We start from the raw sequence: 20,854 nt of genomic DNA on the forward strand, positions 1-20,854 counted from the left end.
GTTTTAATAAGTAATAATATTTTAGATTTTTCAGCATTGTAATATTTTTAATATATAATACTTGGAATTTTATTAAATATTTATTACATATAATAATTTTGTTGTTAAACAATAAAAATAATTACATAATGTTAATAATGTTATGATAAATAATAAAATAATACAAAGTTTATTTTTAGCATTTTCTTTAATATAGTTATAATGACAGTAGTAATAATAATAATAATAATAATAATAATAATAATAATAATAATAAAAATTATTACATAATGTTAAGTGTTATAATAAATAATAATAAAATAATAAAATGTTTATTTTTCGTCATTTTGTTTAATGTTGTTTAATAACAATAATTTATTACATATAATGTTACTATTGTTGTTCAATAATAATAGTAATAATAATATTAATATTAAAAATGTTATAATAAATTAATATAATACTTGTATTATTTTTTTTTAATATTTTGTTTAATAATAATATTGTTTTATTATATTTTGAATACATTTTTTAATTTATTATTATTAATAATTTATTACATATAATTAATAATGTAATAATAATGTTGTTCTTATCATTGTTTATATATACATAGTTTATATATATATATAATTTTTTTGTTGTTCTTGTTACATACAATTATAATTATAATAATAATAATTTTATCCATTATTATTATTATTATTATTATTATTATTATTATTATTATTATTACTACTACATTTTTATATATTTAATTTTATATGACAATATAAAAAATACAATATAAAAATATAATAATTCGGCACATGTATAAATTACTACTACTATAATATTAAATAACATATAATAATTTAATTAATTTTTAAATCATGCAGCTCTACCTGTTTATCTGCAGATTTCAAATAGTACATACTTCTACTTCCATGTAGTCGCCCAGTGTATAGCAACTACATGCACAATTATGGAAGACAAATTAGAGAAATATCAGTCAGAAAATTAAAGCATGTCACACCATGATGTCAACTACCCAAACACAAGCTGTACACTGCATGTAAACAAGCAAATTTTATCATTCTGCAGAGAACTTGTCTATATTTTGTTAGTTTAAAAAACTCAACCGACCCTCAAAAGAGCGCTGGCTTTGCTTCATGCTTCATCTCCATTCAGCACACGCTTCTGTTCCTCAACAAACCCGTCTCTTCTCGTCCTAAAGCAGCAAGTGCCAAGTGTGTCGGAGAAGAAGCTGGATCGTCTGTAGTCGAAACGTCTCCAGGAGATCCGGCCAAAGGCGGCACCAGTCCCAGCACTGAAGACTCCTCAGTGGTTAACAGTGAAGCGGAGAGCCCTACGTCAGACGTGAAGGAGCTTCAGTCGCCTGAAACCAACTCAACAGACGTCAGTCCAGCACAAACCCCATCCACAAACACTCCAGCTCAGGAAACAGACAATACGTCACCCAGCTGCCTTACAACAACCAACACAGAACAACAGCATCAGAATCACAACAGAAATAATATCAGGTCTACAGATGAACATGTGACTCCAGTGAACACAACCGACCCTTTAACCTCCAGCGCTCATAATGACTCAAACACGAACGGCGGATGCGATAATAGTGACTCTGTGAAGAATAAAGACGAGCCGCTTCAGTCGAGTAACGCTAGCACGGATGACAACGGAAACCAGACGTCTGGAAGACAGCAGGCGTGTGATGATGTAGACGGAGTGACGCCACAAGCCCCGCCCACTCCTGGTGTAGGCCCCGCCCCCCTGAAACCTGAAAATAAAAAACATTTCCTCCCAAGAAACAAAAAAAGCAGTGAAGGTAATCTATTTATATATCCAATAAAGGGCATTTTTCAGCATCCAAAGTGTGTTTTTAAAACATTTTGCTAACGCAGTAAATGTTTTATTTATAAAGCTAATATTTTTTTGTATTATTAAAATATTACTTTAGAATATTTTAATGTTTAACATTAATTTGCTGAAGCTAGGCTGCTGGGATATTTCTGGAAAATTCTCAAACACATTTTCCTGCAATTCACAATCCCAGATATTTGGCAAATTGTTTGAATCTCATTATAAAGCATGTCCAAGTCACATCTCATCCCAAAATAAAAAGAAAATGGATTTAAAAATAAGGAGGGATTTTTCAAAAATAGTGAAATTTTGTTTTGCAGTTATTTGTTTTTTCAATCAGCTCAAAGCACTGTAAATACTACTAAAAATATATAATATTTATATAAGATGTTATAGTATATAATTTTATTTGTACTTGTTATACTATAATGACACAAATATATGTATTTATTTGTTTATTTATAGATTACATATTCCCCCCTCCCAAACTGTCTTTACTTTAATGTCATATTAAAAATATTACTATTGTAATGTTAAAATATTTATTATTATTAAATTTCAACCCACCCATTTATTTATCGCACAATAAATATTAAAATAATAAGTTTTTATACATTTTTCAACTCGCCCATTTATTTGTTTATTTATGCATTAAATATTCAAATATTTTTATTGTTATTGTACATTTTTCAGCCCACCCATTTATTTATTTATTTATTTATTAATTTTACATTAAATATTAAAATATATATTGTTGTTGTTATACATTTTTCAACCCGCTTATTTATTTATTTATTTATTTATTTATTTATTTATTTATTTATTTATGCATTAAATATTCAAATATTTATTATTGTTATTATTATACATTTTTCAATCCACCCATTTTAAACAATAAATAACAAAATATTTATTGTTATGCATTTTTCAACCTAAACATTTATTTATTTATTTTACGTAAAATAATAAAATATTTATCATTGTTGTTGTTTTTGTTGCTGTAAATTTTTCAACCCACCTATTTATTTATTTATTTATTATACATTAAATGTTAACATTTGTTGTTGTTGTTGTACATTTTTCAACTCACCCATTTATTTATTTATTTATTTATTATACAATAAGTATACAAATATTTAGTGTATTTATACATTTTAACCCACCCATTTATTATTTATTATACATTAAATGGTGATTATTAAATATTTATTATTATTATTATTATTATTATTATTATTATTATTATTATTATTATTATTATTGTAAATTAAGTTTTTCAACCCACCTATTTATTCATTTATTTATTATACATGTTAGCATTATTTTACATTTTTCAACCCACCTATTTATTTACTTATTTATACAATAAATATAAATATATTTATTAATATAATATTTATAATGTTTTTATACTTTTTAACCCACCCATTTATTGTTTATTATACATTAAATAGTAAAATATTTATTATTATTGTTGTTGTTATAAATTTTTCAGTCTACCCATTTTATTTATTTATTGTACATTAAATAATAAAATATTTATTATTATACATTTTTCAGCCTAACCGTTTATTTATTTTACATTAAATATTAAATTATTTATTATTGTTGTTATTGTAAATCTTTCAACCCACCTATTTTATTTATTATACATTAAATGTTATAATTTATTATTATTATTATTATTATTATACATATAAAAAAATGTATTTTGTTTTTATACGTTTTAACCCACCCATTTATTATTTATTATATATTAAATAATAAAATATTTATTTCATTATTATTATTATTATTATTATTATTATTATTATTAATAATAATAATTTTTCAACCCACCTATTTATTATTTTTTTATTATTATTATACATTAAATATTGCAGTATTTCTTATTCTTATTATTATCATACATTTTTATTATCATACACCTGCCCTTATTTATTTATTTATTTCCCACCAACCCAGCAAAATTGTCATTACTATAATGTCACAATGGAAAAAAAAAAATGTTCTAAAAACAAGCTTTTCATTTTTGGGTGAAATATGACTTGGATATGACTTTTTCTTTTTGACATCTCATCAGGTTATTAAAAATTAATTTGTTGTCATTTTCTAATGACAATTCCAGAAACATCTGTTTTTAACACTCATCATAATGTGTGTTTATGCTCTGTATTCTCTGCTGTCAGATGTTTACTATCTGGCACGAGTGCATTTCCTCTGTCTCTGAGCTGAGGTCATGCCATACAGACCCATGAAACCAATGTCAGTCATTTCTTCAGTGTGTCTCTTTTTCTTTGACCCTCTGAAGTGGAGGGTAACAGAGGGAATGGACGCTCTAAAAAGGGATGTGTGTTGCAGTGAGGTAGGTCAAACGCCGCCCTATAGACAACTAACGGGGCCGAGCAGGACGTCCGCTCAAAACCGCCTTATCGATCTCTAACCAGTCCTATCTACTTACCCACATGTGTCGACTAGTCGCCCGACTATGTTATTAACATTCTGTCTCATCCTGAACTCGTGGGAATCTGCTGTGGTTTGTTCTCATCTTCGGTCCGTCAAATAAACCTCGTCTCTTTCGTGACGGAGAGACTGTTGAATCATTTCTATACATGTGTTCTGTCTTGTATAAATCAGATTTGTCTCATTTCTTTGTGTTAACAAAAAGATCTCTGCTTGTCTGTCATTTTAACCAGTAACTTAATTATGATGAATTACTATTCTCTTAATTATCATCAGTTTGGGGTCCGCAAGAGGGTGTTTTTTTTTTTTTTTTTGTTGTTTTTTTTTTTAAATAACATTTCTGCAAGTCTCTAAAATACTAAAAAATTGTGAAATATTTTTATGGTTCAAAATAGCAGTTTTCTATGTGAATCTATGTTAAAATGTAATTTATTTCTGTGATTTGCAGCTGAATTTTCAGCATCATTACTCCAGTCTTCAGTGTCACATGATCCTTCAGAAATCATTCTAATATGCTGATTTGCTGCTCAACAAACATTTCTGATTATCATCAGTGTTAAAAACATGAATATTTTTGTGGAAACTGTTTTATATTTTGTTTTTCAGGATGCTTGGATGGATAGAAAGTCCCAAAGAACAGCATTTATTTAAAATAGAAATATTTTGTAACATCTTGAATGTCTTCAATGTCACTTTTGATCAATTTAATGCATCCTTGATGAACAAAAAAGTATTTATTTCTTTTCAAAAAACGTAAAATTTGAAGAAATAAGACCAAATTGTGAGAAATAAACAAAATTTAAAGGAAAAAGTCAGAATTGCAAGAAAAAAAATTAAAATGCAAAGAAATAGGTCAGAATTGTGATAAATTTTACAATTATAGAAATAAAGTTAGAATGTGAGAAATAAACTTAGTCAAAAGTGTGAAAAATAAATGTAAAGAATAAGTGAGAATTGTGAGAAATACATTCTGAAATTACAGAAAAAAGTCAGAATTATGAGAAATAAACTTAAAATTTAAAGAAATAAGTCAAAATTGTGAGAAAGAAATTCTAAAATTAAACAAAAAGGTCAGAATTGTAAGAAATAAATTCTAAAATTAAAAAGTCAGAATTGCAAGAAATATATGTAAAATTTAAAGAAATAAGTCAGAACTGTAAGAAATAAATTCTAAAATTAAAGAAAAAAGTCAGAATTGTGAAAAATATATGTAAAATTAAAAAAAAAAAGTCAGAATTCCTTGAAATTAACTTAAACTTTAAAGAAATAAGTCAAAATTGTGAGAAATAAATTCAAAAATTAAAGAATAAAGTCAGAATTGCGAGAAATATATGTAAAATTTAACAAAAGTCAGAATTCGTAGAAATTAACTTAAAATTTAATGAATTAAGTCAGAATTATGAGAAATACTAAAATTAAAGAAAAAAGTCAAAATTGCAAGAAAAAAAAACTTAAAATTTCAAGAAATACATCAGAATTGTGAGAAATAAATTCTACAATTAAAGAAAGTCAGAACTGCAAGAAATAAACTTTAAATTTAAAGAAATAAGTCAGATTTGTGAGAAATAAACTTAAAATTTAATTAAATAAGTCAGAATTATGAGAAATAAATTCTAAAATTAAAGAAAAAAGTCGAAATTGCAAGAAATAAACTTAAAATTTCAAGAAATAAGTCAGAACTGTAATAAATTCTACAATTAAAGAAAAAAGTCAGAATTGCAAGAAATAAATTTCAAGAAATAAATCAGAATTGAGAGAAAGAAATTCAAAAGTGAAAAAAGCCCCGCCCACTCACCGAAAGTGTGCTCGTTATTGGATGTTGTGATGAAGCGAACCAAAACAAGGCTGCATTGTTCTAAAACACACATATTATGATCAAACTCGCAGCTTTCCTTCTTTTCCTCTAAACACTGCGTCCGTAAACAGCATATTATGCCTTCATCGGTTATCTGTCAGTATCTGTCTATTAATAAAAGTTTTCATTTCTTTTCAAAAAAAATCTTACTGACCCCAAACAGAAGTGTATATTTGTATAAACAGATAAATCTACCAGTTTAAATCACATTGCAAAATGTTTGTTTAATGACTAACAGTAAATGATTGACAGCAGAAGAATGTGAAGATTCTGGTTACTGAGTGTGACCTTTGACCCGACATGTTTTAGGGTTGTCGTCATGATTAAACCAAAGCTTTAGATCTGTCTGTCTGTGACGAATGAAAGATAAACGAAGCAAATAGTTTAGAAATGAGTCCAGATGTGCAGCTGTCAGAATAAAGACTTTAAATTCCAGGATTATCAGTTTGTGTGTTTAGAAATTGCATTTTTTTTGCTAAATATCAGCCATGATATTTACAAATAAAATGTATATGGATTGTTTTTGAAGTCTAAGAGTATCATTTCTAAGCTGATTTGTTAAAAATTAAAGGAATAGTTCACCCCAAAATGAAAATGTGCTAAATATGTGCTCACCCTCAAGCCATCTGAGATTAGGATGAGTTTGTTTCTTCATCAGATTTGTACAAATGTAGCATTCCATCACCTGCTCACCAATGGATGTGAATGGGTGCCGTCAGAATGAGAGTCCAAACAGCTGATAAAAACATCACAATAATCCACACCACTCCAGTCCATCAGTTAACATCTTGAAAAGTCAAAAAATGTACATTTTTGACTCTTTTGATCTGTGCAGATTTCTCTCCTGATTCAGACCAGACCACTTTTTCACTGGAGGAAGCGTTATTATGGATTAAAAGCATCTTAATGATGGATTTCTTTCAGCTGTTGTCTTCTCAAGATGTTAACTGGTGGACTGGAGTTTCTTGTGGATTATTGTAATGTTTTTAATCAGCTGTTTGGACTCTCATTCTGACGGCACCCATTCGCTACAGCTATTCCTTTAATGTTGAGCTTCTCAAATCGATGTGCATTTCAGGCCAAATGTTGGCGTTTTAAGTTTAAACTGTTTTTCCCTCATGTTGCAGGAAGCTCTAGAAAAAGAAGAACAAAAGGGAGAAGGAAAAGCTGAGCCAGTTCCTGCTGTGATCCTGTTATTCCACTGGATCTCATCGGAGCGGATGAGATCAGAGCCGCCGTTTCATCTGCAGAGGAGCGACTGATGGCGTACTTAAGTGAAAATACACATTGTACACTGTGTATTTGCGTTTGGCTTAAAGAAATGTATTTTTAAATGCTAATTCTTTGGATTTGACCAAACTGTTTTAATATTTGCACACTGTAAGATACATTTATGATACACCAAATGTTTGTTTACATATGAGTGTGTTTAATAGAGGAGAGGAAAAAAGGCTAATCATGGATTGCTGTGTGTTTCTCAAACCTTTAAGAACTTGCTGTTAACTATTAATATTGCTCTGAATGTAAACTTTATATGTTACAAAGATGTTTGGCATTAATCCTGCAAAGTATTAGTTCATTAGGAGATATCAGTTCTGAAATATTAGTGTAATAAAATTTCTTAGCAGAAATGATTAGATTATATTTTACGCTTGCAGTGGTTGAGCCGGACTGTTTAGTATCTTCATTTGAGTGTGAGTTTCATATTGATGTCGGTATGTATTTTCATCAAGAAAATGTCTAAATTATATATATATAAAAATAAAAATGCAATCGGTGTTGAGTTTTGTTCTTTAGCATTCAAGCTCACATTGCAATTTATAGTGCATTAGAATTGACATTCATAGTTGAAGATGCTGTAATGTCTGGCGTTCCGTCTTCAATCGCGTGTCTTCACTTCTAAGCTCCGCCCCCGAATGCATGTGAGCCAATCACAAGTTTGCAATTGTGAACGCATAAAATGAATGACAGACGGGTGTCGCTTTAATGACTTTTATGTTTGTGTTTACACAATTTAAACACACAGGTTTTGAAATTATGGGTTTTTATTTAGTAACTGCATGATATAAACTTGAAATGTAGAGATGTAATATTGAAGTTGTGAGAAACAATCACAATTTAACCATTAAATGAAAGAATTTACCAGAAAAAAAACTTACATTTTAAAGAAATAAATCAGAATTGTGAGAAATAAATTCCAAAATTAAATGGAAAAAAATCAGAATTGTGAGAAATAAACTTCAATTTTAAAGAAATAAGTCAGAATTGTGAGAAATAAATTCAAAAATTAAAGTAAAAAAGTCAGAATTGTGAGAAATAAATGTTAAAATTGAAGAAAAATTAAAGAATTGCCAGAAATAAACTTACATTTTAAAGAAATAAATCAGAATTGTGAGAAATAAATTCTAAAATTAAAAAAAAAGTCAGAATTGCAAGAAATAAGCTAATTTTTTTAAAGAAATAAGCCAGAATTGCAGCAGATAAACATAAATGTTAAAGAACTAAGTTAGAATTGCAAAAAAAAAAAAAAAAAAAAAAAAAAAAAACATAAAATTTGGTCACTTAAAATTAACTTCAGAATTGTGCTAAATAAATTCTAAAATAAAGAAAAAAGTCAAAATTGCAAGAAATAAACAAATTTTAAAGAAATAAGTCACAATTGCGAGAAATAAATTAAAAAATTAAAGAAAATAAGTCAGAATTGTGATAAATGCTAAAACTGAAGAAAAAAGAAAGAATTGTCAGAAATAAACTTACATTTTAAATAAATAAATCAGAATTGTGAGAAATAAATTCTAAAATTAAAGGAAAAAAGTCAGAATTCTTAGAAAAAAAAATTCTAAAATAAAGAAAAAGTCAGAATTGCAAGAAAGAAATACATTTTAAAGAAATAAAATAAAAAAAAAAAAATTAAATAAATAATTTAGAATTGTGAGAAATTCAAAAATTTAAGAAAAAACTCAGAATTGTAAGAAATAAATTCTAAAATTAAAGAAAAAAGAACTGGCAGAAATAAACTTAGATTTTAAAGAAATAAATCAGAATTGTAAGAAAAAAATTCTAAAATTACAGAAAAAAGTTGGAATTGTGAGAAATAAACTTACATTTTAAAGAAATAAGTCAGAATTGTGAGAAATAAATGTAAAAAATAAAGAAAAAAGTCAGTATTGTGAAAAATAAATTAAAAAATTAAAAAGAAAAAGCTCCGCCCACTCGCCGTGTTGTAAGGAAGTGGACCATAACAAAGCTGCATTGTACCAAAACACATATATTATGATCAAACTTGCAGCTTTCTTTCTTATCCTGTACATGCATCCGTAAACAGCATATTATGCCTTCATTGGTTATCTGTCAGTGCGTTTAAAGTCATATCCATTCCGGAGTCTTCAAACTGAAGTGATTACTTGCCTAAAATCAGTACTGATTGTATCAGCTGATGGTTTATCACATGCACAAGCCAAAACAATCAATAGTGCATTGTTTAGTAACTCAATAATAGCGCATACTACACTGCGCATGCGCGCGAATCTGGTCTCTGTCTCTAGGCGGCGCTCGGCGGCTCAAAAACCCGAATCCTCTTTGAGTCGCATTCAAATATCAAAGCGTTTTTTGTCTTATTGGAAATATATGTGCGCTCATAAGTGTAATCGTTTAAATCTAAGAACTCTCAGGATTGGTTACTGACATATAAACAAAAATCTGCCTTAGCGGTCTTTACGAAATGGTTTTTAAAAAAGCTCATCCAGTCATCATCATCGACTGCGATTGGTCTATTAAGACCAGCGTTGAGAAAAGTAACCAGTGTCACGTGACAACGCGCGCCGTTCTGCAGCGGTTTAGATAATTTACACCCCCGCAGATAAACTTTAAAAACTATTAAAATAGTGTTAAAACAGTAAATAGTTGGAATAGAAGAAATATTATTTATCCTTCTTGTATTTAAGAACCGCCACGTCCCGCCCGTTGCAGAAGCGCTCGATGTCCGTTGCACCCGCCCGTTCAGTTCCAGTGAGGCGCGCGGCTGACGGCTGTCATCAGATTCATTCCGCTCCGGAAACTTCAAGATGTCTTCGGGCTGGTCAGCGAACGACCACAAGAGCTACTCGAACCCGCCGTCAGCCGCGGTGAAACGGGCGAGAAACGACTCAGGGAACAAAGTGACGGTGGTTCTGGGAGCGCAATGGGGAGACGAAGGCAAAGGAAAAGTTGTTGATTTATTGGCGACGGAGTCTGACGTCGTGTGCAGGTGTCAGGTAAATATAACGGTCAAAAGATAAACCTATATACATAACTGATAAACTATAAACAACTCAACCGGTAACGTTTTGTGTAAGATATATAACGAATGTGACTGTAATCGTATATAATTTAAATAATTAGTTGTATTAAGTGCGTAAGTATTTTTTTATTTTTAATAATTGCTTATTATATCTAATTAATATTATGAATCGATTTTAATACTATTCTAAATCATTGTTTACCGTAATTACATTAATAAAAACACATTTAATACTATGTACTACTACTACTACTGCTATCAATACTAATAAATTACTTATTTATGTATATTATTTATGAATATCTATAATTATAGCAAACTATGCAAGTGTGGTGCTGTTTTCTCTGTATAATTTGTGGGTCCAATCCGCTTTTTTTTTAGTTAAGTCAAGATTTTAACGTGTTATTATAGAAAATTATGTCATATCTCATGTTTATGAAAATGCAACTTCACTGAACATGTATAGAAATATAATATATATATATATATATATATATATATATATATTCATATTAATAGTTTACAGTATTGCTTAGTTATTTTACTACACATTTAGTGTTACTACATATTCTATACTAATTTAAGAATTCACTCTTTATCAGTCTAAACTAGTCTGATTATGGGAGGGAGTGTCAGCATGAGTGTTTATTGAGTGTTTACGGCTTTGTTTTGAGTCATTGTCATTATAAATCACATGCAATGCTTTTAAAACTATATTTATATGCATGTAGTATTCCTTAAAGTTCATGCATGTTCAGCTGTATCCCTGTGTGAGTCTGAATCTCACTGAATGTCAGTCCCAGAATTCCTCCTGCCCTTCGCTAAACTCGGGTCACATTCCCAGCGTTACTGGACATGTGAGAAGGGCACGGCGCTGGCGACACAAGCCCGTTGCATAGCCTGTTGAAAATAAGCGTCTCTGGTTGGTGGGATCAGCTGGAGGCTGGTCTTCTCCGCTGGACACTGTGTGTCTGAGTAAAGGGCAAGTCGGCCGTCTGGATGCTTACAGAGTCACATTTCCAGGTCTCCCTTCTGGAGAAAATTAGATAGTAAATCTGGACCGTGAACCTTTGAGACGTTGGTGTCCTTTGACTGCAAACCATCCTGCAGCTTCACGGAACACTGTGTGAAGTTCATGTGTTTTTTCTGTCACTCAACAGGGAGGAAATAACGCTGGTCACACGGTGGTGGTGGATGAGAAAGAGTATGATTTCCATCTTCTCCCCAGTGGAATCATCAGCACCAAATGCACATCATTCATCGGTGAGAATAAAAGTCTTGCAGTCCAATGCACAGAACTGACTGACTTTGGAGGATGAAGTGAAATGAAGTGGTGCATGTGGCATATTTACTGTATATGGAAGATTGTTTCCAAAAATTAAATAAGGTCTTTTTTTTTTTAGAATAGAAGATAGATAGAAACCCACAAATTCTGATGAAAAACTTTAAATTGCGGGACATAAACTCACCATTATGAGAAAAAAAGGTCAGAATTGTGAGAAAAGAAAATGTAAACTTGAAATTATGGGTTTATATTTAGCAACTGCAAGATATAAACACAATTTAGAGATATAAACTTGAAACTGTGAGAAAAAATCAGAAATGCAAAATTTAACCTGTGAATTTAGTTATAAAAGTTGAAATTGCAAGAGAGAAATTCAAAATTTTAAGGAAAAAGTCAGAATTGTGAGAAATAAATTCAAAATTAAAGAAATAAGTCAGAATTGTGAGAAATAAATTCAAAATTAAAGAAATAAGTCAAAATTGTGAGAAATAAATGTAAAAATTTAAAAAAAAAAAGTCAGAATTGTGAGAATTAAATTAAAAAAATTAAAGATAAAAGGTCAGAATTGGAAGAAATAAATTGAAAATTTCAAGAAAAAGTCAGAATTGTGAGATTTAAACTTAGAATTCAAAGAAGAAATTCGGAATTGCAAGAAATAAACTTAGTTTGAAGAAATAAGACAGAATTGCGAGAAATAAAAAAAAAAAAAGAAGAAAGTCAGAATTGTGAGAAATAAAAAGTGAAAGAAAAAGGTCAGAATTGCGAGAAATAAACTTAAAATTTAAGGAAATAAATTGAAATTGTGAGAAATACACTTACAAAAAATTAAAGAAAAAGTCAGAATTGTAAAAAGAAAAACTTAAAATTTAAGGAAATAAGTCAGAATTGTGAGAAATGAAAAGAAAAATAAAGTCAGATTCATGAGATGCAATTACATTTTTTATTTTTTATGCAGTGGCAGAAACAAGCTTCCACATATTTAAGGCAACTTATCACTTAATGATTAAAGCACTGTTTTGTGTATAATCAAACATGATATTTTGAGAGATTATAAAGATGAATCCAGATTGCCTGTGTAGTTTCAGTATCGTACGTTCATCTGCAGGTAATGGCGTAGTCATTCATCTTCCAGGATTATTTGAGGAGATTGACAAGAATGAGAAAAAAGGTATTTTTGTCATCATTTCCATATAGATGCAAACATTACATTTTTAATAAATCAGTCGTACACAAATCCTGTTCAGTTGATATAATTAATTAATTATTCATAGCTTGATTCTGTGCTCAAGAATAATTCGTTGTTTTCTTCCATGATAAGGGCTGAAAGGATGGGAAAAAAGACTGGTCATCTCAGATCGGGCTCACATTGGTAAATAACAGTGATTTTTATTAATATATTGAATACAGTGATGATGGAAAATACATAGAATAATAGACGATCTTATGATTGCATTTGTTTGTCAGTGTTTGATTTTCATCAGGCCGTGGACGGACTTCAGGAGGTTCAGAGACAAGCTCAGGAAGGACAGAAGTAAGCACTTTCTATATGTACACTTTAGTTTTTTGTAGTGAGATAAACTATTATCTAACATCAGATTGGCCTAGTATCAAAAGCAGGTTGTTTTTAAAAAATCAAATGCCTGCATCCCCATTAAAAGGAATTTGTCCTGTCCCACATCAAAGGTCTTGATGTGACCTTCACGATTAAACAAGTACTTCTATAATTTAATGTAAATTTGATTACAATTGCAGTTATGTTTGATAAATATTTGTTTATTTCATGTTAATTGTTAGAAGACAACAAAATCACACCGATCAAGGCCTGTATTCAGACAAATTTGCAACTATTTATGAATTTCAGTTGCAAATATTGCAAACTTCATATAATAATTATTATTAATTATTATTATTATGTACATTTCTTATACTAAAATAACTAACATATTACATAAAACATAAACAAAAAAAACTAAAAAATAAAATCATGCAAAAACAGTGAAATAAAAAATTATAAATAATATATTTATAATATTTATATTATATATATATTATAGAATATTTATAATATATAATAATATAAATAATATAAACCAGCTTATAATATTTAGTTTGAAATCATAATATTACAAAATCACACATAAATATATTAAACATAATACATAAAATATAAAATAATGCAAAAAAAATAACAACATTGATATAAAAAAAAAAAAATAGCTGAGCTTTTAATATTTACTTTGACCTCCTGAATTTATTGATTCACATTTTCTGAAAAACAAATTTCTGTTGCATTATTTTTTATTGGTATATATATCTATATCTATATCTATATATATATATATATATAGATAGATAGATATAGATATAGATATAGATATAGATATATAGATATAGATATATATAATTTAATCTTTTTAAATAATGCACCTTATTTAAAAAAAAAAAAAAAAACATAAATAAAATAATATAAAATAAGTAGGTTTATAATATTTAGTTTGACCTGAATTTTTTCAAATGTGAATGATTCACATTTTCTGAACTGTAAAATCCAACTTTAGTAGTTTAGGTTAGTATTTTTCTTATATATTTTTTATGTATTTATGTTTGTTCACAGCATAGAATCAACTAAGAAATCACTGCAGGATTTAACAAAATCAGTCAAATTATTATTATTATTATTTTTCTTTTTTTGTATTTATGGTTTATGTTTAAAATTCTTTTAAATCTTTTAAATAATGCACCTTTTTTACTTAAAGAAATACAAACATAAAACATACAAAAATAATAATAATAAATGCAAAAAATAAAATAACATAAAAATGTAAAATAAAATGTCTTATAATAAATAGTTTGACCTCCTGAGTTTAATGATTCACACTTTCTGAACTTTAAAATGCAACTTTAGTCGTTTTTTTAGTAGTTTTCTAGTTTTTGGTGATTTAAAAAAAACAACTAGGATCTAGTTTTCTTATATTTTCCTTTAAATGTGTTTATGTTCATTCACAGCATAGGAACAACTAAAAAGGGCATCGGCCCCACATACTCCTGTAAAGCGTCTCGCACTGGGCTTCGCATCTGTGACCTGATGGCCGATTTCAACGAGTTTTCTACCAGGTAAATCTTGTGTAAATCTTACAGTGATGGTTACGTCTATGCGCTGATGATCTGAAGTGTTGATAACTCACTGGTGAAGGGTGAAGAACCTGGTGCAGCAGTACCAGTCCATGTATCCGGCTCTGAAAGTGGACGTGGAGAGCGAGCTGAAGAAGCTGAAGGTCAGTTGAACAGCAGACGCATGCGGTGTGTGTTTGGCTGGCCGTCTCTGACCCGCGCTCGTTCACAGGACTACGCCGAGAGGATCAGACCGCTGGTCAGGGACGGCGTCTATTTCATGTATGATGCCATTCACGGACCGCCGAAGAAAATCCTGGTGGAGGGAGCAAACGCGGCGCTGCTCGACATCGACTTTGGTGAGGAGCTATTTCTGTATGTGTGCGTCAGCTGTGTTGATGTCAGGGTTAAACGGTGGTTTGTCTCTCTGTAGGAACGTATCCGTTTGTGACGTCGTCCAATTGTACGGTGGGCGGCGTGTGCACCGGCCTCGGCATCCCGCCCGCAAACATCGGCGACGTGTACGGAGTGTCAAAGGCCTACACCACTAGAGTCGGGATCGGCGCCTTTCCCACGGAACAACTCAATGTAAGAGACCGATTTCAGCAGGGTTATTATAGTTAACTAAAATAATAACTGACTACAAATCAGTCAGAATTGCAAGATATAAACTCAGAAATCAGAGAAAAAAAAGCCATAATTGCAAGATTTAAACTCTGAGTTTAGAGAAAAAAGTCAGAAATGCAGGAAATATATTTAAAATGTAAAGAAAAAAGTCAGAATCGTGAGTTATAAACTCAGCAATCAGAGACAAATGGCATAATTGTGAGATTAAAACTCAAAATTTACATAAGTTAGAGTTGCAAGAAATTAATTACAAATTCAGAAAGAAAAATAGAATTATGAGATATAAACAAAATTAAAAGAATAAAGTCAGAAAATTTAAAATTGCAAGATATTTATTAAACATTCACAGGAAAAAATGTGAATTTCGAGATATAAACTCATGAAGAAAAATTTCAGAATTGCTAAAAATAAATTTGAAATTTAAAGAAAAAGGTCAGAATTGTGAGATATAAAAAATTGAATTGCAAGACATTAATTCTAAATTCAGAGGAAAAAATAGAATTACAAGATATAAACTCAGAATTATGAGGAAAAAAGTCAGAATTGCTATAAATAAATTAAAAATGTAAGGAAAAAAGTTAGAATTGCAAGAAATTAATTAGAAATTCAGAAAACATTTAATTACGAGATAAACTTGGAATTATGAGGAAAAATGTCAGAACTGTAGAAATTAATTTAAAATGTAAATAAAAAAAGTTAGAATTGTGAGATATAAAGTTAAAATTCAGGAAAAAAGTTACAATTGCAAGAAATTAATTAAAAACTCTAAGACAAACTCAGAATTATGAGGAAAAAAGTCAGAATTGGTAGAAATAAATTCTACATTTAAAGAAAAAAGCTAGAATTGTGAGATATAAACTCAAAATTCAGATAAAAGGTTAGAATTGCAAGAAATGTATTAAAAATTCTGAGAAAAAATTAAAATGAAAAGATATAAACTTTGAATTATGAGTAAAAAATTCTGAATTGCTAGAAATAAATTCAAAATTTAAAGAAAAAAGTCAGAATTGTGAGATATAAATTTAAAATTCTGAAAAAAATGTAGAATTGCAAGAAATTAATTAAACATTCAGAGGAAAAAAAATAGAATTACAAGATATAAACTTAGAATTATAAGGAAAAAAGAATTGCTATAAATAAATAAAAATGTAAAGAAAAACAGAAAAAAAGTTAGAATTGCAAGAAATTAATTAAGAATTCAGAGAAAAAAATAGAATTATGAGTTATATACTCAGAATTATGAGGAAAAAATCAGTGTTGCTAGAAATAAATTCAAAATGTAAAGAAAGGTTACAATTGTGAGATATAAACTTAAAATTAAGAAAATAGGTAGAATTGCAAAGAAATTAAAAATTCTGAGACAAAAATAGAATTATGAGATATAAACTCAGAATTATGAGGGAAATAAGCCAGAATTGCTAAAAATAAATTCAAAATTTAAAGAAAATGTCAGAATTGTGAGATATAAACTCACATGAAAATAACAGAAGTAAGATCAAATGTAAAAGAAGAACTTACCTTATTTTATTTCAACTAGTTTTCAGCTTATTTAATTTAAACTTGATATACTAAAATAACTAAAACTAAAACCATAAAAAAACTTTCATTACCTTCAAAATTAAATAAATTTAATTAAAAATAAAATATAAAACATTGTACTAAAACTGAAACAAAAATGAATTAAATTAGATGTGTTTAAATAAAAATAAAAATGACAAAAACTCGAGTAGTGTCTCAGTGATTTCCAGTGTTGTGTTCAGTGAGTCTGTAATCAGTCCTTGAATGTCGTCTGAGGGTGAGACCAATGTGTGCGTTACTGATGGCCCGAATTCCACCACAAAAACACTAATCTGTTTGTGTTCATATGATCTGATGTTTGCTGCAGTTATATTTAGTTTGTGTAACTTCCACACATATGAACATTTGGGTTTAGTGGATTTGCCCTTTGGAGCAGCTGTGCTTAACCACAGTCACATCAACAACAGATAAATTTAGATTTACCGCCAGGTTACCGCTGCTGATTAAGACATCAGACAGCAAACTTTATTGTAATTCTACCTGGATATTAATATAAAGATACATCAGTTGATTTGATCTGTACTTTGCCAGTTAACGTTTTTAAAATAAATAAATAAAAATATAAATAAAATTAAAAAATAAATATAAATATAAAAAATATTTATCTAGCTAAGTAAATGATAAGAAAAAATATATATATATGTTTTTTTTCTTGATATTTTGAATTATATTTAATATATGTATAGCATAATATTTAGAGATATAACAAGATTTTAAAATTATATTCTCTCTCTTTCCAGGCCGTGGGCGAGTTACTGCAGACCAGAGGTCATGAGGTGGGCGTGACCACAGGCAGAAAGAGACGCTGTGGTTGGCTGGATTTGGTTATTCTTAAATACGCTCATATGATCAACGGATTCACTGCGTGAGTATTTCACTTCTCTATATGATTATAATGTGTAGTAATTACATACTGAATTATACTAAATATTAATTTTTAATATATGATATAGCGTGCACTTAAAAGTCACATGACCTCACTATGTTGCATAAGAGATCCAATAAATAAAGGGATTTATCTGTTTTTTAAATTCAAACTTTGTATAAAATGTGCAAAGATTTGTATCAGCAATAAATGTAAAAATCATAGTATTTTTTCTACTGGTTGTTTTGTGTCTTTCTTCAGCATTGCTTTGACTAAACTGGACATCCTTGATGTTTTGGACGAAATTAAAGTGGGTGTTGCTTATAAGATCAACGGCAAGAGAATCCCGTATTTCCCAGGTAAAATGATTCAGAGCTGCTGAAGAAAAATTTGTTCTATAATTGAATTGGTTCAGAAGAATGATTCACTGATTCATTTGAGTCCCAGCATTGACGTCCATATGTTTTGTGCAGTTAAATGTTTAATTTTTCTGTGTTCGTCACTATACTTTTTTGACTACTGTATGTTTGCTTTGTTTTATTAGGTATGACAATTATATACATTATATAATTTGCACAACATTGTGCACTATATATGTAATAAAATAACTAAAACTAAAATTAGACATTTAAATAAAAAAAACAATAACAATAAACATGACAAATCCACAAAACAAAATTACTCAACTTAATATTATTTTTTATTCTTTTATTTTTCTGTTTTCATTTTAATTTTATTTAGTTTTTTTTAAATCTTCTCTTAAAACTCTTTTTTTCAGAGTAGCTTTAATGTGATAATTTCATATTTTTTATTTTATATTAATTATTTTGATGTGTTTTCATTTGCAATATCAATATAATTCAATTTCAATATATTTTATTTTTTTTAGATTCAACTTTAAAAGGTGCTATAAATTTTATAAATTTTTATAAGTAAAGTTTAAAATGTAATCATTTTGTTGTGTTTAGTCGTTTTATTCTTTTAAAGTTAATTTAGTTTTTATTTATAATTTATTTTTATTCTTTTATTTACACTTTTATTTATACTATTAAATTAACATAGTATGTTCTCATTTTTTTCAGTATATGCAATATCAATATAATTCAATTTCAAAATATTTTATTTTTTAGATGCAACTTTTAAAGTTGCTATAATAAAATAAGTTTATTATTATTAAAGTTTAAAAATTTTGTTGTGCTTAGTCATTTTTATTCTTTTTTTAAGTTAATTTATTTATCATTTATTATTTGATTTACACTTTTATTTATACTAATAAAATGATCTATTTTTACTATTTTTTAATTAAATAATTATTATTTATTATTTTATTTAAAGTATTTTATTTACATTATTAAATATTATTTATTATTTCATTTACACTTTATTTATTTATACTATTTATTATGTTTATTATTTATTATTATTATTACAAACATTTAGTCACTTTATTTACTCATATTTATACTATTAATAATTATTAATGTTTTATTTTTTTCAATTAAATAATTATAATTTGTTTTGTTATACCATCATTTCGGGTGCAAATAAAACTTTTAATTATTGTTTTTATTTTTTATTAATATTGGAATATTTTTTTATTTAGCTTTAAAGAAATTTTAGCAATTTCTCAAGAAATTGAGAAATGTTGAAATAAGTTAGCTGAAATAAAATACAGGCAGGTTTATGTTTAATTTTATTTTAGTACAAGTAACATTTTTTGTTGTTGTTTTAATTATAGTTTTAGTTAACAATAATAACCCTTTTCAATGCAACCACACGTTATTTCTGTCTCATTCTCTTCTTGAATCTCTCTGTACTTTTAGCCAATTTGGAGGTTCTGCAGAAGGTGGAGGTTGAATACGAGACGTTTCCCGGATGGAAGACGGACACGTCGGCGGCCAGGAAGTGGAACGATCTTCCTCCCAAAGCTCAGAACTACATCCGCTTCGTGGAGAATCACATCGGCGTTCCTAGTAAGTCACTCAGACCGATAAACGCACGGCATCACAGCATCATCCTCTCGATCTGACTCACGTTTGCATCTCTTCACCACAGTTAAGTGGGTCGGCGTGGGCAAATCCAGGGAATGCATGATCCAGATGTTCTAGGATCATGAAGATTCAACAGTTTCCTACCTACAATCCTCCTGACGACTATCAGCTCAGCGGGACTCTTGATTTTACTGGTTGGCATTCATAAAACTCTCTTATAGAAGATCAACTATAATGGGTCTCTCAGATTGACTGCAACATGTTTACACCGTTCTTCACTAGTGGTGCTGATGTGGAGTTTTTGGCATTCAATTGACCCCAAAGTGGCATTTGATCATGTTTTGTTGAATTGCACTCTTTTGTTTTCATTGAGACACATAAATCGATCCCCCTGAATCTGTGTTTATTTTTATTGGTTGTATGCTTTTCATTTTCTGCTCTCAGAATAAGATCATGAAAGAATGTCTTTCCATTAAAACTGATTTTTCCTTTGTGCCGCGCTGATTTAGCAGGCTTCTTTCCCTGCATTTTGTCTAATGTCAGATATAATTAGGTTAGATTCACCATTAGCTGCGTCAGAAATAGATTGGGACAGAGAACACTGTGTTCCCCTCATCTATGCCAGGATGATCTGATCTCAGACGAGACGTAGTGCCGTTATAATCATAGACTGACAGAAAAACTCGTGACTACAAACACTACAGGAATAAGGAAACGATCAAGTCCAGTAATCAGACAGTGGGTGTGAATAAACTTACTAAAATTGTATTATTTATTGTTTTTATTATTTATTATTTTAATCGTATTAAAATAATTTATTATTGTTTTTTACACTATTTTTATTTATGCTATTTAATAATAATTATTTTATATTTTTATATTTATTATTTTATATATAATTTATATATTTATATATTTTTTAATTCATTATTACAGTTTACACTCAACAAAAAGTAAA

The 20,854-nt window shown here is 28.7% G+C and overlaps 2 protein-coding genes across 7 annotated transcripts in view; both read left to right on the forward strand.

Moving 5' to 3' along the window:
• The window catches only part of inf2 (inverted formin 2), a 45,826-nt gene extending 37,888 nt beyond the window's left edge, over nucleotides 1–7,938 (forward strand). Inside the window, exons 21-23 of one of the 6 annotated variants that reach the window (XM_051133670.1) lie at nucleotides 1,196–1,807; nucleotides 4,154–4,207; nucleotides 7,288–7,938. In XM_051133670.1, coding sequence (XP_050989627.1) covers nucleotides 1,196–1,807; nucleotides 4,154–4,206 — 665 coding nt within the window. In that variant the 3' untranslated portion in view covers nucleotide 4,207; nucleotides 7,288–7,938. Of the gene's footprint in view, nucleotides 1–1,195; nucleotides 1,808–4,153; nucleotides 4,208–7,287 lie in introns of those variants that run through there. The other 5 variants (XM_051133672.1, XM_051133673.1, XM_051133676.1 and 2 more) reach the window with 5 other exon arrangements.
• A 2,218-nt stretch (nucleotides 7,939–10,156) lies between these two features.
• adss1 (adenylosuccinate synthase 1) lies at nucleotides 10,157–20,390 on the forward strand. The gene is made up of 13 exons (XM_051133681.1): nucleotides 10,157–10,413; nucleotides 11,600–11,702; nucleotides 12,830–12,892; nucleotides 13,043–13,093; nucleotides 13,189–13,255; nucleotides 14,731–14,838; nucleotides 14,918–14,999; nucleotides 15,068–15,194; nucleotides 15,269–15,423; nucleotides 17,781–17,905; nucleotides 18,167–18,264; nucleotides 19,729–19,878; nucleotides 19,961–20,390. The coding sequence occupies exons 1-13, from the start codon at nucleotides 10,225–10,227 to the stop codon at nucleotides 20,011–20,013; spliced, it is 1,371 nt and encodes a 456-aa protein (XP_050989638.1). The 5' UTR covers nucleotides 10,157–10,224; the 3' UTR covers nucleotides 20,014–20,390.
• Nucleotides 20,391–20,854: the final 464 nt, after the last annotated feature.

The sequence above is a fragment of the Labeo rohita genome, chromosome 17, assembly GCF_022985175.1.
Source record: "Labeo rohita strain BAU-BD-2019 chromosome 17, IGBB_LRoh.1.0, whole genome shotgun sequence".
Taxonomy (NCBI): Eukaryota; Metazoa; Chordata; class Actinopteri; order Cypriniformes; family Cyprinidae; genus Labeo; species Labeo rohita.